Source organism: Lygodium microphyllum, chromosome 2, assembly GCF_053477565.2.
Source record: "Lygodium microphyllum isolate KBCC chromosome 2, Lygodium_microphyllum_v1.1.10, whole genome shotgun sequence".
In the NCBI taxonomy this organism is placed as follows: domain Eukaryota; kingdom Viridiplantae; phylum Streptophyta; class Polypodiopsida; order Schizaeales; family Lygodiaceae; genus Lygodium; species Lygodium microphyllum.
The window spans coordinates 104,161,565-104,187,777 of NC_141136.1; the positions used below are offsets into that span (position 1 = coordinate 104,161,565).

General features: G+C 44.1%; 1 protein-coding gene across 2 annotated transcripts in view; it reads right to left on the bottom strand.

Moving 5' to 3' along the window:
- LOC148040123 (uncharacterized) overlaps positions 1-25,864 on the bottom strand; it is a 52,188-nt gene extending 26,324 nt beyond the window's left edge. The window contains exons 1-4 of one of the 2 annotated variants that reach the window (XM_087696841.1): positions 25,564-25,864; positions 25,378-25,475; positions 25,149-25,272; positions 24,717-25,019 (exon numbers count right to left, since the gene is read on the bottom strand). In XM_087696841.1, coding sequence (XP_087552967.1) covers positions 25,185-25,272; positions 25,378-25,475; positions 25,564-25,653 — 276 coding nt within the window. In that variant the 5' untranslated portion in view covers positions 25,654-25,864 and the 3' untranslated portion in view covers positions 24,717-25,019; positions 25,149-25,184. Of the gene's footprint in view, positions 1-24,716; positions 25,020-25,148; positions 25,273-25,377; positions 25,476-25,563 lie in introns of those variants that run through there. The other variant, XM_087696837.1, reaches the window with a different exon arrangement.
- Between the last annotated feature and the right edge of the window lie 349 nt (positions 25,865-26,213).

Here is a 26,213-nt window from a genome sequence, read left to right on the forward strand (position 1 = left end):
AGTTGCATGAGGAGTGATAGCAGTGGTGAGTTCACCTCCCACGAGTTTTCCCAGTTTCTACAGAAGCATAGCATCTCACGCCAGCTCACCTCTACCAACTCCCCTTCTCAGAATGGAGTCATAGAGTATAGGAACCGGACAGTCATGGAAATGGCATGCTCTATGTTGTTCGCAATAGACCTCCCTGAGCGCCTTTGGGTGGAGGCAATTAACACTTCAGTGTATATCCTCAACCGGTGCCCAACTACGGCTCTTCCTCAGAAGACCCCGTATGAGGCATTTTTTGGCTCTCGGCCTATTATTTCCCACTTCAGAGTCTTCCGGTGTCATAAGTACACACACGCGCCTGATGACAAGATAGGGAAGCTCACGTCCCGAGCTGATCTCCTTATTTTTGCGGGATATTTCTCTGAAGCAAAATTCTATCGTTTGTTTGATCCTCGAACAAACAAGGTGATCGTTAGGCGGGATGTCGCCTTTGACGAGAGGGATATCATGCAGTCCTTTGCATCGAATTCTGATCCGATTCCTTTTTCCACATCATCAAAGATCGTGCCTACTGAGTTTGGTCTACTTCCCGCTCCTGACATTTCCGCAAATTCTTTCGCTCCCGGGTTCCTTTTCGCGAGACCCGTTACCTCACTAGTACTAGCAGACCATGCGAGATTCGGGGATCCTACCACCGGATTCCACTCCAGAGAAACCTAGAAGATTTGCCTAGCTTGCTTCTCAAGCATTATTTGCGTCGCTATTTACAACTCATTATATAGCGCATCTTGAGCCGAATACATAGCAGAAGGCTCTTCAGCACCCTCAATGGCGAGAGGCCATGGAGAAGGAGCTAGAGAGTATTGACCGAAATGAGACTCAAACATTGGTGGATCGTCTGAGCCACAAGAAAGTCATCGGGAGAAAGTGGATTTTTAGGACCAAGCTAAAAGCTTATGGGACTTTAGACAAGTACAAGGCTCGCTTGTAGTATAAGGGTTTCAAGAGAAGCATGGCATTGATTATGAAGAGACCTTTGCGCTAGCTGCTCACCACGGTTGGCTGACACTTTAAATGGATGTCAAGAGTGCATCCTTGAACGGTTTCTTAAAGGAGGAAGTCTATGTGGAGCAGCCACCGGGCTTTCCTTCAGGGAACCCTAGGCTCTTTATGAGCTAAAGCAAGCACCGCGGTCTTGGTTCCATAGGATGGATAAGTTCTTGCAGACCCACGAATACCATTCTACTCCTTATGACCCAAGCTTATATGTTTGATCTACGACAGAGGGGGTTAGCCATATCCTGCTATACATTGATGACTTACTCATCACAGACTCAGATTCTCCTGCCATAGTGGCAATCAAGGCTAAGCTTAAAGCTACATTTGAGATGACAAACCTTGGTTTGTTGCCCTATTTCTTGGGGATGGAGGTAGTTTGTTCTAGGGATTGTATTATTGTGTCATAGCAGAAGTACGCCCTTCAGCTCGTGGAACAATACACTCCAGATCAAACACGGCCAGTGGCCACACCTCTTAATCCTACTATCCACTTGTCGAAGGATACCCTAGGACAACCCTTCAATGAGCATATCTATCGTTCTATTGTAGGAAAACTTATTTGGTTAATTCACACTAAGCCAAATTTAGCTTACTCAATTAGCATACTCGGTCAGTATTTCACAACACCTAGGATGTCACATTGGATTGCGTGTCTTCATGTGTTGTGTTATTTGCGGTGTATTTATTCTTATGGCTTGACATATGGTTCTAGTTTATGTTTGCAGGGGTACACTAATTCTAATTGGGCAAGAGATCCTGATACTCGACGTTCCCATAGCAGCTACCTCTTTACCTAGAGCATGGCTCCCATATCTTGGTCCAGCCGTAAGCAAGAGACGGTGGCGACTTCCACAGCCGAGGCTGAGTACCGGGCTCTCTTCGATGGCACCACCGAGGCCATCTATCTGAGGAGTTTACTAGCGGCACTTCACTTTCCATGCGACTCTCCCACAGTTGTCTACTACAACAACCAGAGTGCCATTGCCCTTGTCGGCAATCCGATCATCACACCACAAACACAACATACGGGAGTCCACTTCCACTTTTCTAGAGAGCAGGTTGAGCTAGGCACTATTCGCCTAGAGTTTGTACTATCATCAAATAATTTTGCAAATTTCTTGACCAAAGCCATCAACCGGTCGGTTCTTCAGTATCTTCTACCCAGGATCGGACTTGGATACACCCTCCCCTACTTCTTCAACTTGATGGGAAGAGGATGCTTCCCTTTGGCTTTCCCTTCCAGTTTGAGAGGAGGCGGCTTTTACTCTTGATAGTGACAGTGATGATGCTTATAGTTTTTAGACATTCATTCTTTTATTGTATTATGGACATTTATAACTTCATCCATACTGTCAGGATAACATGATTGTAAAAGAGCGCTTGGACAAGTGAACAATTCCCCTGCGAGAGCACTGTCCAATGGCACCATTGCATTGCATATTGCATGAGCATGATATCTTGCATCTCCCTTTGCATTACCCCATGCATTGGCATTTTGTTCATGTACACATGCATCTATGCGCATTTATCCCTTTTCGGTCATTTGGAGTGGTCAACTCTAGGATCCACCATATTCGTGGCATTGCACATTGCAGTCTCCAAGGTAATCTTTCCCAGCTTGCTTACTTGCTTTGCTTGTCTTGCTTGCTTGACATATTTGCTATACACACACCTTAGCCGTTTTCTTCGTCACTGAGACCCAGTAATGGTAGGGATAGTATGCTTGTCTTGTGAAGGTCCTGGGTCTGGCCATCCCTTATCACTCTCCCATTTGGAGCACGGATACTCAATAGGACGAAAACTGATTTGAAACCCTCACTTAATGCTTAATCTATCAAACCTAAAAAGCCCTTTTAAAAAAAGAACAAAAAAACAAAAATAAAAAACAAAAAAAAAATCCATAACTGATTCTATCCGCCTTTGTAGGGCTTGGTAGACCACTGGGCAGCCAACGTGCACCCTTTGTCCGATGCCTTATCCTCTCTGAGGTGATCACTTGGGCTCCCTTGGTAAGATAACCATCACCTCTGTAGTCCTAGTAGGCCACTGGGCAGCTGAAGCGCACCCTTTGTCTGATACTCTAGCTGCTTTGGGGTGGGATGCCTTGGGGTAAAAGATAAACCAAGAAAGGGCTTGGTTGGCCTCTATTCTCGTGGCACCATTGTTGGGCCTGAGAGGGGATGTTGAGCTAAAAATGCATTAGGTTTACTTAAGCAATGCCAAAACATGCTTAATTAATGAAGAAACCTTGTTTATTTTTAAAAACGCGATCCTAGAGAGTTTCTGTGTCCCATAAGCACAAACCCACTTGGAAGGGCCCAAACTTTCTATAAATAGGTATGTTGCCTTCCATTCAGCCTTAATCTCGTTTTTGCAGGTTTCAAGTCATCTAGCTTTGCTGCCCACACCCCATTCGCGGAGGACATCTCAGCACAAGCTACCCCTTGTTGTCTACAGTCATCGAGCGCTTGATTTCACCCTCCACCTTCTACAACCATCGCCAGTGCTTGGGAGCTGTCGCTATTATCCACAAGCTTGCATTTGCTGCATCAAAGGCCTCCATCAACTGTCGCTCTCATCTGTAGCTGTCGCCATCATCATATAGATATCGCCCATCTCCGGAGTGCCTGCATTTTGGGTCTCCTAATGCCCTTTGTCACTCCTTGTCAGTCGTCTACATCTTCCACACTGTCACCTACTGTGTCCTAGCTTGCATTTGCATCAGAATAGCTTCTACTACTCCGTCAAGTACTGCCAGCTTTGCATTTGCATCTTTCTACTCTTCTGCACTACCGTCTGCACCAGGTCCAGTCTCTTCTGGCCGCGTTTACTAATGTTCGACTCACGAAGGCTGCCTTGCTGCGATTCGGAATCCGTCCAGAGTACGACACACTCTCCAGCTCATTACCCATACCTTGATCCTTGAGATACACGAGTTCGAGGTTCAATATTCATTCACTGCATAGTGTGTTTACTACATGAGCATCATATATTCAGTAGTCATATCACTTCATTCATTCACTGTATTCATTGTCTCTGAGTTAACCTAACCCTAACTGTGTTTTTTTATCAGTCTGTGCTTTGTCGTACGGTTTCTGTTTATGTTTCTGTGTTAAGCTATTTCTTTACAGTAGGAACACGAACACAAAGAGAGAGAGAGAGAGAGAGAGAGAGAGAGGAAGTAGAAAATGAAGGAAGAAATATTGCACTAATTGAAATGAATGCTAGATACAAAGCTGTGGACTGATCAATCCTTGCATGCAGCCCGGAGCGTCAATGAGCACCAAATCGGGCTGGAAAAGATGGCAGCACCGATGTCGCAGAGGAGAGGGAGCAGTGTGTATTGAATCTGTAATAAAAAGTGAGTAAGAATGAATAGGGAGGCTGCAATATATAGCCCCCAACCTCCAAATCTGGCCGACCTGCTGGCAGCAGGCCTAAAACTGGCCCACTGCCCAAGAAATGGGCCGACTGCATAGAAAATACCCTAATTGGACAGACTGCCACCCCAAAAAGAAATGCACACTAAAATAGCAATACCCTAGACTGGCAAAGGTCCTCTGTCTCCTACAAGACTCTGACAAGAGCTCACAACTAGGAGATGACAGACTGACATACAAAATAGGGCAGGCTAACAATCTAAAGGATTCCATAGATCTCAAGTTTGTCACTACTTATACACCAAGAAGGCAATAGATGGCAGCCTTATTCTCTTGGTTTTGTATATGGATTACATGCTGATTGCAATCAAGGATGTTCAAGCTTTGGACTCCTTGAAACAAAGCCTACACAGTAGCTTTGATATGAAGGATCTTAGTGAGGCCAATCATATTCTTGGCATCTGTATACTCAAGGACAGATCGCATGGTCTTCTCTATCTGTAACACCAGGAGTATGTTACTAAGGTTTTGCAACGCTTGAACATGGAGGGGGGAAGCTGTTCGTGTACTACCTCCATATGCGAAACTTAGTGCAAATAACAACCCTACATCTGATGATGGAAAGGCTGAGATGGCCAAGATTACTTATGCTTCAGCTATTGGTAGCTTAATGTATACTATGGTTGCTACACGCCCTGACATTGCATTTGTGATGGGAGTGGTTAGCATGTACATGGCATATCCTAGTAAAAAGCATTGGGAAGCAATGAAGGGTATCATGAGATACCTTAAGGGTACAAAGGACTTATGCATTTGCTTTGGGAAGCAAAAGTCATTTGTTGTTGGCTTCACGGATGCAGACTATGCTGGTCATCCTAACAGTAGGAAGTCTACTTCAAGATGTGTTCACATTCACAGGGGGAGCAATCTCTTGGATACCTAGGCTGCAGAAGTGTGTTGCATTATCTACTTATAGAGGCAAAGTATGTGGCTGCCACTGAGGCATGCAAGGAAGCTTTATGGCTTTCACATTTGGTGAGAGAGCTTGGCATTAATTACAGAAGTTCCTATCCTCCACTGTGATAGTCAAAGTGCTATCATGCTAGCACAAAGTCCTGTCTTTCATGCAAAGACAAAGCACATATAGGTGAAGTATCATTTTACCACGAATGTACTTGACAACAAGAGCATTGACCGTGTCAAGGTACATACCGATGATAACCCTACACCTTCTCATGAAGGGTCTTTCAACAGAGTGATTTGCTCATTGCCGCCAAATGATGGGGGTTGGATAGTATATGTGTATTTCAGGTTTGTACATACATAGACTTAGCCGATTCTTTCCTCCACATTCAAGCACATTGCCTTTAGGTGGGAAGTTGTTAGGAACAAAGGTCACCGTGCCTTCTACATTGTTTGGGTGTGCACGTACCCTTACACATGAACTATATATACATTATCAAAAACCTAAAGTGATACTTTGAGATTGTACCCACATCGAGTCTTGTGCTCTCTCTCTACTCTGCACTCGCTCTCATTGTGTGAACCACATCACGTGTCTCGATCCTCGCGCACTCCGCTGACATCTTCATCCACCTTTGCTACACTGGTGGTTAGAGTGTTTGGTATGGAGCCCATGAAGATGGACCAACAAGCTACGGAGGGTGAAGCTCCATGGTGGGGGCAAGAGAGAGAGAGAGAGAGAGAGAGAGAGAGAGAGAGAGAGAGAGAGAGAGAGACTATTTGTGAGATGATAGTACAAGTGATAGGGCCTAAATATATAGACCGAGATAGTACAAGTGATAGTACAAGCTAATTAGATTGATGTGAGATGATAGTAAAAATGATAGGGCCTAAATATATAGATTGAGATAGTACAAGTGATGGTACAAGCTCCTTAGATTGATGTGATAGTTTGTGAGATGATAGTATAAGTGATAGGGCCTAAACATATAGGCTGAGGTATCCACCTTCACCTTTGACTATTATTAAATACTAAATGGTATAAAAGGTGTTCACATCTAAACACGCACTTTTACACACAATAATATGTGTTCATACATGGGGATAAATAAATCTAGCAAATCTCCCCTTCAGGTCATGGGTAACCCATGACACAAAACATATGGAAAAAGGACAAGGGAAGGCCTTACCTCTAAAGACAGTGTCTAATCCCGTACAATGATTCTAGAAAGGAGATACATAAGTGAGAGAGATGCACTCTGAGAAAGATCATGACATGGTCTACCAAAGAGCTCAAGGACCTAAAGTAAGGCATAGTTTAGAGATGTGTGTGCATGGCTCAAAGGCTGACCAAAAGCCAACATGGCTCAAAGGCACTAGGCACATGACCAAAGGCCAAATACATGGGTATAGCTTTTGGGATCAACTCAAAGGTCATGTGGTAAGTGGGTACAATCCCCCCCAAAATATAGCTCCTAGTAGAATCATAAAAGAAAAATACGAATCTTTTTGGATAAAAATCCGGGCAAAGTACCACACACAATAAGTGGATGTGTTTAGAAAGGTCTTAACACATGTATTAGCATGGTCAATGTCTAATTCCAAGACACATTATTTATTTATTGAGGATTGATTCAAAAAACATACAAATAAGATTCAACATTGCCAAGAGACAATGATTGGATAAACACATTAAGGGCCTTGTCAAAACTAGTAGGTGGCTCATTAAGGTCACTATCTATAAGATATTAGCAGTAGCATATTAGGCATGTTGCTTGTCTTGCTACTTGTCTTTCTTCTTGTAGCATTGGTCAACAATGTGGCCAATATACTTACAGTATCAACACTTCGGCAATTGTTTCTTGGTGTAGAAGGCTGTCAATGCTATATCAGCATCTTTGTTGCGTCTTTCATCCTCCAAAAGGATGGCAACCATTTCTTCATATTTCATCTCTTGAGCCGCCTTAAGAGCTATCACGGTTTCATGGAATCGTGCTTCTTTCATTAGGCTTTTAAGAAGAATAGCCTGTTTATCATTATCATCAAGATAACTATCGAGAGTAGTCAATTGTTGATAAAGAAGACTTAAATGATCAAGATGTTGCTTAAGAGTCTCCAAAGGATTGTAGGAGATACTAAATAATTGCATCTTTACAACTAATTTGGAATTATTAATATCTCCCCCAAATGTGGTTTGAAGGCCATCCCATACCTCTTTTGCCATTTTTGCAATATCAAGGTGAGAAGAAGGTTGTCAAAGAGGCCGAGCCCAATGATGGCGAGTGCACTTTCATTCTTCTCGAGTCATTCTTGATGAAGTTGTGCGTTGCCCCAAACATCCTCTAACTCGTTAGTGGAGACAACTCTCCATTCGCTTTCTCACATAAGTATGAGCTGAATCTTTGTCTTCCAAATGGAGAAGCAGACATCCGAGAATTTTTCAATTGTGATGTCATATCTCGACATCTCGATGGTACATGCCATGAAGAGAGCTCAAATGAAAAAGGGCCACATTTTGATGAAGAATCAAATGCGTGTGCTTAGTGTCATACAAAATGCGGGTAGAAAAATTCACCAGAATGAGACATGGAGTATCTGAGGTAGATGGCAACCAAGCACACATGGCAAATGCGAGCAAGGCGACTGGTGAGAGCAAGGCAGCTAAGTGTTTTTTTTAATAACTTTTTTTAAAAAAATAAACTTATCTAGTTACCTTAAGTCGGGCCTCTTTTTAAAAAAAGATAACATGGCTTGCCGATAATGAGACGAACCCTAAGTGGACATGCATCACATGTGTGAGGATTGCACATCAAAACAGGGCTGGACCGGCACATCAGATCAAGACACATGAGTAATATCGGGCAGATCCATAGGCAATTAGACAAGGCACTGGGGAGGCGCAAATCACAAGGCAAGAAAGCACACTTTGGCAAAAGGTCGCCTCACTTGTGCTCGTCTTCTTCTTGTTCTTCAAATGCCATTGTGGGACAATACGTGTGAAGATGACGAGCAAGGTTGAAGGTTCCTCCCCTTTCTTCTTCTTCTTCTTCTTCTTCTTCTTCACAATAGCAACATCCTTTCATAGGTACAAATCTTGATGAGCACTCAAGATCCGTCTCTGGGGGACGACACACATTGACACCTCATAAAGAGAAAGAAACAAACTTGAGAATTGAGCCCAGCCCAAAGGTTTGCCTGATCAAAAGTCGAACCAATATGGGAGTCCACTAATGGATGGCAGATGGGGATTTGGGAATATCTACACAAAGCACAAACACATACAAGAAAGAGGCTATGTTTTGATGCCTGGCTGCTCCAATTGATGAAGGCAAGTGCTACAAATATTGGTTTTGATGGCAGCCACTTGTAGATGCATTGTCTAGGCCGAGGCACTCGTCATTGTCATGGGAGTTGCAATTTGATATCACCCAATCTTCAAGAATAGACACATAGCCTTCAAGGCCAATCACCTAGCCTTGAGGGGCTATAAACACAAGAAACCTGCAACAAGCAGAGCAAACAAGGGTGTGGCCTCCTCTTTGAGGCAATTCTGGTTCCTCTCCTTTGGCGATGATACCATATGATAGTGCGCAACGAAAGAGATACACAAACAATGAGAGAGAAGAGAAGAGAGACTGAAACAATGCAAATATTGCATGCATAGAGAGAGAGAGAGAGAGAGAGAGAGTGTGTGTGTGTGTGTGACGGCAATCAGCAAATGAATGGGGAAGGCTGCCCAGCAATAGGCATAGCTGCAAATAGCTGAATCTGGCTGACCACGTGCTGAGAATGGCCAATGAACTGGCCAACCTAGTCAAAATGCTGCCATCTGCACTCTACAGTATGAATCAGCCTGCCACATCATCAAAAACTCTACTGCACTCAGTCCTACACAATATGAACAGTGTGAGCACAACTGAAAACAAAACTGACTGGCTGGAAAATTTCCATGCACTGACTGTCAAAGTTCCATAATCCTCATCAGGATTTGATGGAGCTCACAACCAACAGATGAACACGTCAGACCTTGTATGTTTCAACCATGACTGGGTGGTTGTGCCTTCGTACTTTAGAGCATTGAGACAAAGATATTGACTTCTCTCTTGAAGTTGAGTTTTGGGCACCTTCAGCTATCACCTTGTCTATTGTTCTTCAGGGTTTCCACTATTGTACATGTGTTTCTTTCAATATTCCTCTCTCAAATAGCTAGGGTGGATTGTGTTTCACTCCCATCTCAACTACTAATTATCATCTTCACGGACTCCCCTTCCACATAATTGTCCTTCATGGAAATCCTATTATGTATTTATTGCCTTACATGTTTCAGCTAATCAATGGGTGGAGCATGTCTCTCTCTCCATCTTGGGTACCTTTTTGGGCTTGAGAGGGGGTGTTGAGTAACCAAAACATACATTTACACCTCACTTTTGCTCCTTAATTCAGCCCCAAAAAGCTTTATTTATGTTAAAAGGCTTTTATTTGCATAGTATGACAAATGCCCCAAATCCCCTATTAAAGGCATGTCGTGGGCATCCCACTATCAATTCTCAGGCCACCCACACCTTCATTCATTCTCTCCACCGCTCTTCCTCTTCTCTGATGTTGCCCCCCCTCCTCCTACAAGTGCCTGGCGGATGCTATGATGTCGAAGTTGTTATTGTCCTGTTCAAAGTATTCTGGAGCTGCTGCAATCTCAGTTTTGCTGTCGCCCAGCAGCTGCCAGAATTTGATGACCTGCTAGCCACCTTCACTCTGCATCTAATCGTCTTCAAATTCTAAGTTTCCTCTTGATGGTGCATTTGAAGGGTGTCATATGTTGCCACCGGCCCTCCACCTCATCATTACTCTATTTGCCATCATCATCCTGTGGTTGCTACCTGCGTTTTGCTGATTCATCCCACTTGGACACTGGCAACCATCATCAAAGGTTGCTCCCTTTGTGATACAGCAGTCAGCTATCAGTCACAACAGCTATTCCTTTCCTATAGATTGTCACCATCAACATCATGGGCTGCATCTGCATTTTCTGCTGTTCTTGCTGCTACAGTTAGTGATAGATGTGCTACAGCAGCCACCCTACTTCTTGGAGGCCCCACCCATCTGCAGACATTTGTGTTTGCCACTATAGGTCTTTCCATCAGCAGACAACTTCGTTTTTGCTACAATAGACTGTTGGAAGTCATGTTTGCTATCACCTACAACTATGAAGACTGGTTTCACTCCCTTCATTGCTGTCCACCTTCATCCTGTGTCTTCTCCAACATCCCCCTACCAAGAGGACTATGTTTCACTCCCTCCATAGAGCATTCTCCTTCACAAGTGTTGTTGCTTGATCATCCAGGACAATGTAGTCGTCTCAAGCCACTCCCTCAACTCTAGACTTTGTGGTTCACACCTCAACCCCAGTCCTAGAGACATGGAGGCCAAAGGCTCCCATTGTATCATCATTAGATCCGATTTGTAATATTTCAATGCAATTAAAAGTTAGTTGGTTAGTTCGAAAGTTAGTTAGTCAATTAATTAGTTAGTCAAGTTACTAACTAAAGACTAACTAACGTAAAAACTAACTAACATTAATAACTAATAATTTTTATTTAATTAAAATATTTTATTTAAAAAATCGAGAGTCGTAAATCCGATATTTTTCTCGGATTGACAAGGACCGTAGCCACCCTTCACGTAAGTTACAACATGAACGAGGCTTATGAGCTATTAATCACTAATATTAATGTGTATAGTTTGGATGGTCCAAAAATATTAGATTTTGGGCAAAACTAGAATATTTTAAATCTTTTAGATATTGTCCTAAAAAGATATGGAGATTTCTAGAACTGAATGTCATTTAAAAGAAAAGACAAGTGATGTTTTAGTTAGTTTTGGAGATTTTATTAAAAGAAAGAAATAAACAGAGGGATTTGCGAAATCGTGCGCGCCCTGATCACAATCTACAAACAGAAAACAGCACTTCGAACAGAGAAAAGAAGAATGAGTGAACTGAGAGCTTTCTAACCAAGTTCTCTTCTCTAATTCACTATAAATATGAGGCATGGGGAGGCACAAGGGAGCATAAGGAGACCCCGAGAGGCTGCTAGAGAGAGGTATAAAGAAGAATACCTTCAAAGAGATTGTGAGAGAGAGCTTGAGAGAGAGAAAGAGAGAGAAAAAGAGAGAGAGAGAAGAGTTGCCCTGAGAGGCTACACAATTCCCTCTATCTCGATCCTCGACTTAACCATCTGCTCTTGCACTCTCCCATCTCGAATCTATTCCGCCTTTTTCATCTCTTGAGTCTACTTGCGACGATAGCCCCCAAGCGAAGAATGTCACGTGTGGATGGCAATCCCACAACCAGAAACGAAGTTTCAGGCAAAGGCATCATTGTCAATCCAACTGCGGTTCCGGTCATAAGTAATGTATTTCCAAATTGATAGATGCTTGCTTTGATTCTCGTATAAGATACGTTAGGCCCCATACTATGATGCACGAGTATAGGTCATCGGAAGGGATAAATTTTCTCTCATGTATTCAAAAGATCGAGCTTGCAAAGTGCATGTACTAAAAAAAGTTAATTGCACCTAGTTGCATATGGCTTGTTCGTTGATAGAGCAATTACAAGGAGGAATCGGTCAAGGGTTATGGATGGCATAATCATGACATTAAAAATTGTGCATACAAGAGTTAAATAAATTTTACATAGAATCGCTCTTTGATCCCAAGGGGAAGAGCAGATATGCGATGGAAATATTATCGCAACTATTCTTGTTAGAGTGCAGCAATGCAGAAGCGTAGGACAAAGACTGAGAGAGAGTAAACACAGAGAGAGAGAGAGAGAGAGAGAGAGAGAGAGAGAAGGAAACAATGTAAACGCAGAAAATCTACGGTGTAGTATGCTATATAAGAGTGCAGAGATACACAAGGGGGCAGAGGAAATATCTGCATATGTCTCCGACTTGATGACCTTGATCTCTGTCAACCCGAGCACAGTCTATCTCAGTCAACAGATCTCAAGATGAGAATCTAAAAATATGAATGTTGGAGTGTCCACAAAACAGACTATAAATAGCCAAAAAAAATAGGAATTCCCAACACTAGGTCGGCTGCATTTAATGCAGCCGACTGACTGCAGAAAAACTGGCTGACTGCACAGCCTTGCTGACGTGGCATCCTGCCTGCCGTCGTACACTGCTAACATGCATCCTGCCTACTGCCGTACACTGCTGACGTGGCATCCTGCCTGCTGCCGTACGCTGGCCGACTATCCAGGAAATGACACTGGCTAACACCCCCTCTCAAATCCTGGATCGGTCAAAACACTTGAGGGAGCTGGAATGTTACTGAAGAAGAGCCTAGGAAACCGCCTTCGTAACCAAATCTGCAAGATTATCCTCCGTCTTACAATACTCCACATCAATGGTCCCATCCAAAAGCTTCTCCCGAATGAAATGATATTGGATCTCAATATGCTTCGTCCAGGCATGGAATACACGATGCAGCCAAGCTCCTCCAACAATCTCTGAAGCCACACAACCTCACATGTGGTGGAAGATGCAGCCCGACACTCCACCTCAATAGAAGAAAAGGCTACCGTGGGCTACTTCTTGCTACTCCAAGAGGTAACACCTATACTCAAGGTAAAACAGTAGCCGGTAGTAGACCGTCAGTGGTCCACATCACCAGCCCAATCCTCTTCTCAGCCACAATCGCCAGCCACAAGCCTCTTCTCTAATTCACAATCGCCAGCCACTATAAATATGAGGCATGGGGAGGCACAAGGGAGCATAAGGAGACCCCGAGAGGCTGCTAGAGAGAGGTATAAAGAAGAATACCTTCAAAGAGATTGTGAGAGAGAGCTTGAGAGAGAGAAAGAGAGAGAAAAAGAGAGAGAGAGAAGAGTTGCCCTGAGAGGCTGCACAATTCCCTCTATCTCGATCCTCGACTTAACCATCTGCTCTTGCACTCTCCCATCTCGAATCTATTCCGCCTTTTTAATCTCTTGAGTCTACTTGCGACAATAGCCCCCAAGCGAAGAATGTCACGTGTGGATGGCAATCCCACAACCAGAAACCAAGTTTCGGGCAAAGGCATCATCGTCAATCCAACTGCGGTTCCGGTCATAAGTAATGTATTTCCAAATTGATAGATGCTTGCTTTGATTCTCGTATAAGATACATTAGGCCCCATACTATGATGCATGAGTATAGGTCATCGGAAGGGATAAATTTTCTCTCATGTATTCAAAAGATCGAGCTTGCAAAGTGCATGTACTAAGAAAAGTTAATTGCACCTAGTTGCATATGGCTTGTTCGTTGATAGAGCAATTACAAGGAGGAATCGGTCAAAGGTTATGGATGGCATAATCATGACATTAAAAATTGTGCATACAAGAGTTAAATAAATTTTACATAGAATCGCTATTTGATCCCAAGGGAAAGAGCAGATATGCGATGGAAATATTATCGCAACTATTCTTGTCAGAGTGCAGCAATGCAAAAGCGTAGGACAAAGACTGAGAGAGAGTAAACACAGAGAGAAGAGAGAGGGAGAGAGAAAAGAAAGAAAGAAAATGATAGATGGCTTCGGAATAGACAGACAAAAACGATGAAAAACCCTGAGCACGAGAGCTTCTTCTCCTCCCAACCACGCCTAGATAAGTGCTGGCACCTCTCACCCGTATTCCTTTGCCAGCCGTCCACTTTTCTGGAGTCCTACTATTCTTGGACTCTCTTACTCTCTAGGCTCCCCTTAACCCCGTTCGGGCGCCCAAGAGCCCGGACGGTCATTCTCGTGCTTGTTCCCCTAGATTTACCTTAATGTCACATTAAATATCACTTTAATGTCACATTCCATATTTATGACCTTAACGTGACATTAAATATCACTTTTAATGTCACATTAGTGTCACAGAAAGAAAGTTATATTAACGTCTTCTAAAGACCAAAACTGGCTTATGAGACAAACTGTGATACAACTGATGAGGTCCAGCTATCCAAAATAAAAGTGCTGAATGAAAAGCTAAAAATTGAAAACTGAAAATACGATGCTGTGAGTGTGATAAGTGTCGTGTATGTGTATGTGCGTATGTAGCTCTGGTACTCCAGATAATGGCTACAAAAGGGGAACAAATGTCGGCTGTGATAGGGGAACAACTGTCGGCTGTGATAAAGTGGTGCGATGTGTATATGTAACAGATGCAGGGAGATATACTATCCTGGGATGTAGTAGCAGTCGTCAAAGTCGCTAATAGCAGGTGATCCCTCCTGGATGCAGGATGTGGTACATCGGCGGTGGAGAAAGAGCAAACTGGAGATCTGAGATCCAATGTGTCGAGTGTCGTCGGATCTCAGTCTGCTGTCGATATAGATCAAGAATCCTCCGGATCTCCTGCCGGTGTGGCTGTGGGGTCCAAAACCCACGGATCCTCGTGCGGCATTGGATACGCTGGTCCTCAGCCTGCTGTAGTGTGAGCCCGGAGGTCTAGCTGGAGGTTGGTACAGTAGCTCTCACTCTGTCTGTCTGAAAGAACTGTGTAATAGTCGTCTGGGTGGGCCCCTCTCTGACTGGGACCCGCTGTGTGCTCTGCTCTCTGATGTGCCATGCCTCTCCCAGAAAACGGCCAAATGATCTCTGATCTATATCAGTCATACATCCCTGAAGTGAGCTCCTCAATGTGTATCTAGATCTCAACTCTGAGTATGCCGGGCATCTGAGAACAAAATGCTCCTCACTCTCCACCTCTGATCTGCAAAGGGGGCATATCCTCTCCTCCCGTGGGATGCCACTGGCTCTGCCACTCTCAATCATAAGCTAATGTGATGATACCCTGAGCTGTCCAATAAGAACTCTCAATCGATGTGGCATATAGATCTACATATACCTCGGAATCTCTATCAATCCCTGCTCTGATATGCTCAAGAACTGTGTATAATAATGTGCCATCTTCGATGAGAGAGAGAAAAGGAAACAATGTAAACGCAGAAAATCTACGGTGTAGTATGCTATATAAGAGTGCAGAGATACACAAGGGGGCAGAGGAAATATCTGCATATGTCTCCGACTTGATAACCTTGATCTCCGTCAGCCCGAGCACAGTCTATCTCAGTCAACAGATCTCAAGATCAGAATTTGAAAAGATGAATGTTGGAGTGTCCACAAAACAAACTATAAATAGCCGAAAAAAATAGGAATTCCCAACACTAGGTCGGCTGCATTTAATGCAGCCGACTGCAGAAAAACTGGCCGACTGCACAGCCCTGCTGACGTGGCATCCTGCCTGCCGTCGTACACTGCTAACATGCATCCTGCCTACTGCCGTACGTTGCTGACGTGGCATCCTGCCTGTTGCCGTACGCTGGCCGACTATCCAGGAAATGACACTGGCTAACACCCCCTCTCAAATCCTGGACAGGTCAAAACACTTGAGGGAGCTGGAATGTTGCTGAAGAAGAGCCTAGAAAACCGCCTTCGTAACTAAATCTGCAAGATTAGCCTCCGTCTTGCAATACTCCACATCAATGGTCCCATCCAGAAGCTTCTCCCGAATGAAATGATATTGGATCTCAATATGCTTCGTCCGGGCATGGAATACACGATTTCGCACCAAGGAAATGTAACTCTCATTGTCGCACTGTAGAAGAGTAGGACGAATCTGGGGGCAGCCAAGCTCCTCCAACAATCTCTGAAGCCACACAACCTCACATGTGGTGGAAGACGCACCCCGATACTCCACCTCAATAGAAGAAAAGGCTACCGTGGGCTACTTCTTGCTACTCCAAGAGATAACACCTATACCCAAGGTAAAACAGTAGCCGTTAGTAGACCGTCAGTGGTCCACATCGCCAGCCCAATCCGAGTCACTCCAACTTGCAAGAACCAGATCTGAAGCATCTGTACCTGCGAAATAAGAAATCCCTAAGTCAGAAGTCCCCTTCAAATACCAAAGAATCCTCAGGGCTACCTGCCAATGCACCTGTTTGGGTTCCGTCATAAACCCTGCTAAAAGACCCACAACAAAACAAAGATCAACACGAGTGTTGAGAAGCCAAATCAAGGATCCAATCAACTGACGATAGCGTGAAGCATCCATCATGGGAGAATTGGAGTGTGAAGTGGCCTTCCAATTTGGATCCATACGAGTAGTAATGGGCCGACAAGTCTCCATCTCAAAAGTCACCAAGAGCTCCTAAATGTACCTCTGCTCAGAGATGAAAATCCCCCTCTGAGACTAATAAATCTTGTGACCCAAGAAGAAATGAAGAAGCCCCAAATCCGTCATCTTGAATGCCTGATGTAAAGCTATCTTGGTCTCTCGGACCTTCTGTGCATGATCCCTTGTCAAAATCAAATCATCAACATATAACACGAACAACACACGACCAACCTCGGAAGTGTGCACATAAAGCTACGGATCGGACTTGGAGCGTCGATATCTCAACTTCGACTGAAGAAACAAGTAAATATTCTCGTTCCATGCACGCGAAGTCTGCTTGAGGCCATACAAGGCCTTCTTCAACCTATAAACTTTCCCATCCGAGGATCCAAAGCCAGGAGGCTGCTCAACATAGATCTCTTCCTACAAGTCACCATTCAGAAAAGGCCAACTTCACATCCAACTGATAAACATGCCATCTCCTATGGCCAGCCAAGGCAAGAACAGCGCGAATAGTCGCCATACGAGCAGTGGTGGCAAAAGTATCATGGAAATCAATGCCTGGGCGCTGAGCAAAACCTTTAGCAACAAGGCGAGCCTTGTGCTTATCCAAAGAACCATCACTAAGGCACTTGGTCTTGAAGACCCACTTGACACCAATCACCTTCTTGTGAGAGAGACGAGGCACAAGAGACCAAGTGCCATTCCTCTCAATAGCCTCCAACTCGGCTTCCATGGCCTTCCGCCAATGATCAGACTGCAAAGCCTCCTTCACGGAAGTGGGCTCTCGATCCTACATAACACTGGTCAGCAAACAATAGTTGGAGCAGACAAGCTCCGAAGAATGGGCCTAGTTCCTTCGTGACCTCCGCGGTCCATTGTCACAAGACTGTGATAACTATTACCTTTTTGTTGATTTCTTTATTACATATTTTATTTGGTTTTTCTTTTTGGAAGGATCCCTCTTGAAATCTAAACGCCTGAGAGTTGCATGGCCAGTTTGTGAAACGGACAAAAATGTCTCGTAAGTCAAGACTGGACAGTTAAGGTCCAGTATAAGTCTGGAAGAGACTGATGGCACTGTAGATTGACAAGCTTGGAAGAGATTTGTGAAAGTGTATATGGACAAGTGTGTTGAAGAACTAGCCTGGAAGAGACTAGTTCAAAGTGAAGATGGACAAATCTTCAAGAGATTAGTCTATGTGGGGTCATCAGTGGAAATTCACTTTCAGTTGAGCTACATTGCAAAGTTGGATGTAGCCATAGTCAGCAAAGATGGTCAGAAGACTAGTGGGATGCAATGGAAGCAACTCCTAAAATTTAGGGAGTTACTATTTTTGAACCTCAGAATCTGTTCGCATCATTATCTTCGTTTTTGTACGAGGATTAATCCTCTGGTCTGTGCCGAGGTCAAATTTTGAACCGAGGATAGAGAATTTTAGACCGAAAGATTGAAACAGGAAAATTGTTACATATATGCCATGTGTCACAATTTGGGCATAGATTCCCAAAAGAGAGAGAGAGGGCAGCACAAAAACGAGTTTCAATGCATGGGGGGCTCATTTTGGTGAAAGGGAGATGGATAGCTGCAGATGGAGAGCTCTTGAGAGCTGGTCTACCTTGTCTATGATGCACAGAGGGCTGAGCTTGCTTCCTACTCTCTCTCTTTCTCTCCCTGACAATATGGTTATGCTGCAGAATCAAGGGCCTTTCTTCTGATTCAGGTACAGCTCTGTGGAATATGCTGTTTTTGCATGAGGCAAGAGCCTCCTTTCTCCAGGAACAGGAGCAGTTGTATGCTGTCCCAGCAAGGACAGGTGAGGGTGGTAACCTCACCAAGTAAATATCTGAAACAGCACTGAATCAGTACTGTTTTTGGACTGTTCAGAGGTTATTTCAGAGCCCAATTGATGTCAGAATCAAGGGGCACTTGGCACAGATGATGCAGAACAGTGCTGGAGCAGTATGAACTGAAAACAGGTTTCAGAACAGGTCTGAACCAGTAATTATAGTGGGCTGAACAGTACAGGGAACAGCATGAGTTGTAAAACAGGTTTCAAAATAGGTCTGAACCAGTAAATACAGCAGGTTGAAATGGCCAATTCTGCACTCCAACCAGAAGATTCAGACTTGGGCAGAGTTTCCCCTCCTGGTCAACTTGATTTGGGTCAGTAATTGTACTGTTATGCTGTCAAATTTCACCCAGAATAGGTGAAAGACAGCCCATTATACTTTCTCTTTTTAAAAATAAAGAAATACTGCAAGGGGCGCCTAACTTAGGGGCCAACAGGGTGTATGTGTTGCAACAGGAGCATTCTAGCTTCCTGTATGTCTTCTTGATTCTGTGTCTTTAAGTTCAGGTAAAGTGGACAACTATAAATTGGGTGAAAGCATTTACTTATTTTGGTTGTACACTACCGCCCTTCCCAGTGAACAGGCCGGTTACATCCATCCTTCGGTTTCTACTCCTCAGGGACCCCCTCGATCCCTGAATCTCGGAGTGTGGCACGGGTCCAACGAGGAGGAGGACGCGAACCTCTCCCCGTTGCTCTCCATCTGCTAAAGACTCAGAAACATCCACCGGCGGAAACTCCTCGGGGGCGGCCGGTGAAAGAGATGACTCTAAATCAGAAAAAGAATCTCCATCAAGAGGCTTTGGCTCCAAAGGAACTGTCTCGGAAGCCAACTCTCCCCTGGATCTCCAAGGACGGGGTGCTTCTCACCCCCCTCTGAGGCCGGAACTTCCACAAACCACACATCTCGGCTCGTGTAGACATCCCACTTAACAGGATCAAACAAACGATAACCTTGGGACTAGGAGCTATAGCCAACAAAAACCTGTTGTCAAGAAGCCGCCTCGAACTTATCACGCTGCGTCTTCGGAATGTGCACATAAGCGTCACACCAAAAGATCCTGAAATAAGAGACATCAGACTTAGTCCCGAAGTAAGCCTCAAAAGGTATCATCCTATCAACGGCCGAAGTGGGAGATCAATTGAGGATGTGAATTGCAGTAGCCACTTTCTCGGCCCACACAAATTGAGGTGTCTGTCAGTATTCCATCATGGTGCGTGCCATCTCGATCACACTTCGGTTCTTCCGCTCCAAAATACCATTCTCTTGGGGAGTGTTGGTGTTAGCAAACTCCTAGTGAATGCCCCTATCTACACAAAAACGAGCAAACTCATTAGACATAAATTCACCTCCCTTGTCTCAATGCAAGGTCTTCAGTCATCGGCCAGAACGGTTCTCCTCAAAGAAAAGCCAATCCTTGAAATGAGAAAAAGCCTCCGATTTCAAAGTCAAGAAATAGGCCCAAGTCATCCTGCTGATCCCCTTTTGGAACTCGATCCTCATCGGGCCACAAAGATCCGTAGATACAAGCTCCATGGGTAAAGGAGACCGCCTAGAAGCTTTGTTGGGAATCGCATCTCGATGCAGTTTTCCACGAATGCAGGAGACACATGGTTGATGGCTCACCACTATGTCCGGCAAGCCTTGGACAAACGACCCTCGCAACGCCTTCCGAAGGTACTCGTAGTTCAAATGGCCAAATCGAGCATGCCATAGCTCAAACTGTGTCTGAGAAATAAGAGCTGAAGAAGACTTCAATTTGAAGACGCTATTCTCCTCATACCTTGCAGAGAGAACCTTCCTCGATCCACGATCAAGGACTCAAACAATATCACTGTCAAACTCCACCAAGAGACCAAGAGCACAAATCTTATGAACCGAAAGTAAATGATACCCCAATGTTGGCACATGCAACACCTCAGAGATATGGGTATCACCATGTCCATCTGGAATAAGCTGCATCTCACCCCGCGCAACAATAGACGCAAAAGAGCTGTCTCCAATGAGAATCTACCCACGTAAAGGTCGCAAATGGGCAACACCAACAGAAGGAGTCATGTGCCATGAGGCACCACTGTCCACAATCCACTCTAGAGCCTGGGGAGTTGTCATCGCAGCATCAGAAGTCGTCGGTGTAGTGTCCTCAATGACTGCTAAGTGTAGAAAAGCAGCTGATGAGGATGTAGCCACTGCTCCAGAGTCCTTCGTGTCCTTCTTCTTGGTATCGTTCTTGTCTTTGTCGGGGTAATCCTTCTTCCAGTGACTGATCTTTCCACAAATATGGCAAGTCGATTCCTTCTCCTTGTCCTTCTTGGATTTGTTGTCTTCCTTTTTCTTCTTTTGGTCCTTTTCCTTCTTTTGAGAGGCTTGACCAACCAATGCCTCCGATTTGGAAGCATTCTGTCCCTTCAATTGTTTCTCCTGGTATAAGACCATAGGAACCAACTCTTCCCACCGAAGTGTCAACTCTCGCCCTGATGTAATAGAAGCGAAATAAAAAGTACCGAATCGTGGCGGCAACTGGGATAGTAAAGTAATCGCCATGTCTTCGGAGGAAATAGGCTTCCCCGCATTTTGAACCTGCATCTGAAGCTACCGAAGCTTGTTGATGTGTTCCCGAAGCGAAGAAGACTTATTCACGAACAAAGTCCGCATCTGCATCTCCAAAGAAATCCTCTTCATCAGGGTCATCCAATTATACATCTGGTCGAGCTCCAGCCATATCTCACGAGCCACCATCAAGTGCTATATGCGAGCTATTACGACTGTGGTGCGAGACAGAAACAGAAATGATCGAAATTTGGCATTCAATTTGTCCCAATGAGACTAGGCCTTGGTCAACTCTGCACGAGCATTGGAAGAGAGTTTGGACTCATTCCTCACCAAGGGCCTGTTAATCTCCTCCATCACCAGTTCCGCCAAATCATAAAACTCTAAAATGGCCGATATCATCACCCGCTAGATGCGGTAATTGTCACCATCAAGGTTTTGATCTGATGGAAGAGCCGATAGGACAGGCACCTTCCTGTCCATGATCGCCTGAAACTCCAAATTAGTCTTTGTAGACATGTTAACCTGCAATACCTGCACAAATGCAAAAGCAACCCCCTCTGACTATGAAAACGCAGCCTTCTAGGGCTAATTCCTCCGCTACCCAAACCTTCCTCACCCGCCAAAGGCGATGAAAATGTAAAATCTGCAATGGAAAGACTCGAACGCAACCTTCCTCCCCTTCGAACAGCAATAACCTGCAGCAAATTCACCAATTAGACTCCTTTCCTGCATGCCCACACTCGCTTAATCTGATGCGCAGCCTTTTTGCTCGCCCTCGAATCCTGAAAACGCAGCCTTGTGTCGCGCTGAAATCTCCTCTTCAGATAGGTTCAGCCCTCAGTCAGTTCATCTTCACCGTTCTGATACCATGTCAGAGTGCAACGATGCGGAAGCGTAGGACAAATACTGAGAGAGAGTGAACACAGAGAGGAGAGAGAGAGAGAGAGAGAGAGAGAGAGAGAGAGAGAGAAGGAGACAGTATAAACGCAGAAAATCTGCGGTATAGTATGCTGTATAAGAGTGCAGAAATACACAAGGGGACAGAGAAAATATCTACGTATGTCTCCAACTTGACCTCGATCTCTGTCAGCCCGAGCATAGTCTGTCTCAGCCAACAAATCTCAAGATCAGAATCTGAAAAGATGAATGTTGGAGTGTCCACAAAACCGACTATAAATAGCTGAAAAAAATAGCAATTCCCAGCACCATGTCAGCCGCATTTAATGCAGCCAACTGCAGAAAAATTGGCCGACTGCACAGTCTTGCTGACGTGGCATCCCGCCTGCTGCCGTACGCTGGCCGACTGTCCAAGAAATGACACTGGCTAACAATTCTCGCATTGTTTGGGAAGAATACAATTGATTTTTTTATTGGATGATCTAACAACATCCTAAATGCTTTTACATTCAACTGGTTGTTAATTGTTGTTTGGATGATGTTCCAAGTGCTTGTGATTTATGGTAAATGCATGGCAAGGATCTACGATGACAAGTTGCCATGGGGATAAAGGAATGTTTTCCTAGAAAATGATATTAGGGCTGAATGCCTTGTTGTGCTAGATTCCAAAAGGATTTAATTAAGGAAGGATGGATCATCTCCATGATCGCACCGCGGATTAACCCAAAGAGGACACTGCTCGTTTCATGGGCCGAAGGTCAAGTGGTGAAAAGGCCAACCACGGGAATGATGTTTCGCTCCTAGACAACTTGCGGGTCAGGTGGAGCTTTGGACACCCCTTGCTAGGTTTAGAATGGAGTTGAAGACCTCCGTGGCCCCCAACGTCTGGGCATGTTGGAAGATCCTATTCTAGATAAAGGATTCAATTTGTGGTGCCATGTGATTTGGACCAGTTACTTTTGCATAGCAGAAGGAATACTTCTCTTGGACAGAAGAGATACATAATTTCTCCTGTATGGGTGGAAGACAAAGATTAACTTGAAGATAAGTTAAGGAACTTGTTTGAACTTGTTTATCAATAGATTGCTTGCTCTGTTTTCGTGTTTGTGCTATAAGTTATGCGAACGAATCATATTTCCTAAAAGGCTTAATTAATGAAGCTGACTTTAAGTGTCACCTATAAATGTGGTAGGACCTAATTAGAAAACTAAAGCTATTAAGGGAAGTAGGTGGACGGAACCCCCGTGACGGATCTGTCCTACGACAGGGTAGTCCTAGAGAATTGGGAGGCTTCTCACAAGATTTTACCATCGTTCGACCTTTAGGTATGGTTAGATTAGAACCCGATTCATGCTGTTTTTAGGGGACCAGAATGGGACTAGGCCCTATGGGCAGAGAGGTTGAGCGGCGCATTCCTCTCGTTTCCCATTCTCTTTGAACTAAGTGCAACATGGATCTGCTTCGGCTTAGGTATCTCTGCGTAAAGTAGGATGTCCAAATCTGACGCTAGAATGCTGTTAGGAGACCTTGGCCACTAGGAGCCCAAATTTCAGGTCGATCCTAGTGGGTTCGACCGTGAGCGTTCCGTTGCGAGACGGATTTGGGAAACCCTAGGCGACAAAACTCGGAATATTCCATGGGAGTACCGAGCAGCAACACTTAGATTCGTTTCTCGATAGACCACTAAAAGCGTGCCTGGATAGCTGATGGGCGGACACCTTACAATTGGTATCAGAGCCAAACTTCGTAATGATAGGTGATTGATTAATGCATGGTTCATAGACATATCCTAAACAAAATAACCTAAATGGTATGGCTTGATTGTTAAACACCTCTTACACCCACAAATGCTAACATACAAGAGAAGAAATTCTTCTCAAGCAAATTAAGGCACCCAAGTTTGATAAAGAAGGAATAGACGTCGCAGCAAAGGCAAAGATATGGATTGAGTCAATGAATGATTATTTCTCTGCTTCGAGAACTCCTTCTACCAATCAAGCAATGATTACCAAACTTAAGCTAGTTGGCCAAGCTCGATTATGGTGGAAGCAATGGTGCAAGAATCAATATATTTTCAAAGCCGCTATCACTTGGACTCAGCTGAAAGATGTTGTACGCGGACGATACCCTCCGCCAACCTACCAGACTTTGAGAATGAATGAATTTTTTAAGCTCAAGCAGCTAGAATTAACCTTGGAAGCTTACTACTCAAAGTTTATAACCCTACTAAAATATACGCCACCTATGGATATTACGCAGCAAGTATCCAAGTTTTGCCATGGCCTAAACACTCCTCTGAACCATCGTCTTAAAGCAACGCGTCCAACGGACTTGCAAGATGCATTACTCTGAGTGAATCCAATCGTCCAAGAACTAAAATCGAACAATTATATTAAAGATAACTCCCGAGATCTGGGTAAGAGATGCCATACACGTGGAAAGATAGGGCATATCCGTAGGAGATGTCTCTATTGTCAATGCTTCCATTGTAATGAGCTAGGACATATCCAAGCAAACTGCCCTGATCTAGGTCCAGAAGACATTGAGCCTCCAAGAAAACGAAGCTACACATGTGCAGTCTATGGATATATAGAGGAATCAGATGAAGATGAAGACCTAGAACCGACAACACCTCTTCAGGATGACTAGAAATCTAGAAATTTTGTCGACATGAAATACAACTTGTATTGGAATAAACTTTACTCTTGTAACTACAGTTAACTTGAGTAATATGAGTTGCATCTATTTTGAGCCTAGAACTTGCAAATGATAAGAGATACTCTGGCAAGGAATAACAGTTATAACGTGCAATGAATTTCTCTTAAGTCAATTCTTCTCAACTAATACGAATTGAGTCTTACCAGAATGTCGAAGCTTGGAAGTATTCTTTAGTAGTACAAGCAAAGCCAATTATCCATGGAGCTCAGTCCCGAACTAAGAAGAGAACAATTTGGGAACATAGAATCCGAGATAGAAAACCACTGCGATCTGCTAAAAGGATCCTAGGACACCTTACACGATTCATCAATTCAATCTCTATTTTCCATAAGTAAGGCGATTTAAGGACTTCTTTAAAGCACATGTGCACTAGTATCTGGAGGATTTTGCAATAGATTTTTGTGGCTCAAGGCTTCAAGGTTTGCAATTTGTGGGTGTGCGCTTTAGAGACATGTACCTTGTAGCTGACCGGAAATACACCAAGAATCCATTAGCAAACGTTATAGTTACAACTTGAGGTTTCAACCCAGCTAAAGTCTAGTAACTTTGTGAAACACAGACTTCTCACAAAATAGTTACATTAGAAGATCTACAGGAAGTTTATCATCGTGCATGGCAAGATCGACTCGTTAATGTAGCAATGGAGAAATCTCGTCTGTGAATCTGTCTTTATCCTTGAAGCCTAACTCTGACAAGTCTTGCTTTGCCATCAAATTCCTGTAAACAGCAGTAAATTCCACAAAAGGACGCAACCAAGGAAGCCTTTTTAGCGCATCTTAACTGACATGAAACAGGTACGACCATGAATGTTACTCAAAATACCTTTCCATGCGGCACTCCAAGTATCTTCTGGACAAGTTTCTGCACTTCTCAGCGTCATACTTGTTGGCACTCAAGCAAGCCATGTATTCTTTCATCACCTGCAAACGTATTTTGACCATCGCAACGGTTATGGACACACGGAAGTACCAATTGTATGGACACAACGTGAGACGCGCTATTTCGTACAGGCTTGCATTGTTCGAAATGATCCAGTGGAAACACGCCTTTCTCTGGAGGAAGAGGTTGCAGGCCTCGACCACCCCCGAATGCTGCCATGTCTGGAAATCACGTACGGAAGCTTTAATTCTGACTGGCTTTTTGGCACGATAGGAGAGTGTGTGCGTTCGATTTTTCTTTTTGGGGGCGGGGGGGGTAAGAGGCGCGTCACACCTACGTCTTTCACTTAACCTCACACGGTCGTTGCTTTGCAAATAATGAGGGTATATCTCGATGTCCTCTATTTGGAAGGTGCGCACTACCGGCAGCAACCCCCGTCTTATCTATCTCCTTTCGCTTTCATGTGTCTATGACTCTCTCTCTCTACGTTGTCCCTCGTGTGAATGACACCAATCCTGTGAAGCATAGTGGTGGCTCTGCGTGCTAACAAAGCCTGTAACCAGCTCTATGCATGTGGGTGCATGCACACACACAGGTAGCTATTCCCCTTGCATTGCGTTTCCACAAGGTTACTAGATCTCCCCTCTCTGTCTCTATCTATCTCCCTATCTCACTCCCTACCACTATCAAATGACATATCCACTACAAGCCAGCCAATCTTTCTGTCTTTGAAATTCAAGCCTTTGCAAATTTCATTTCAACTTAAAGACATAACCTAA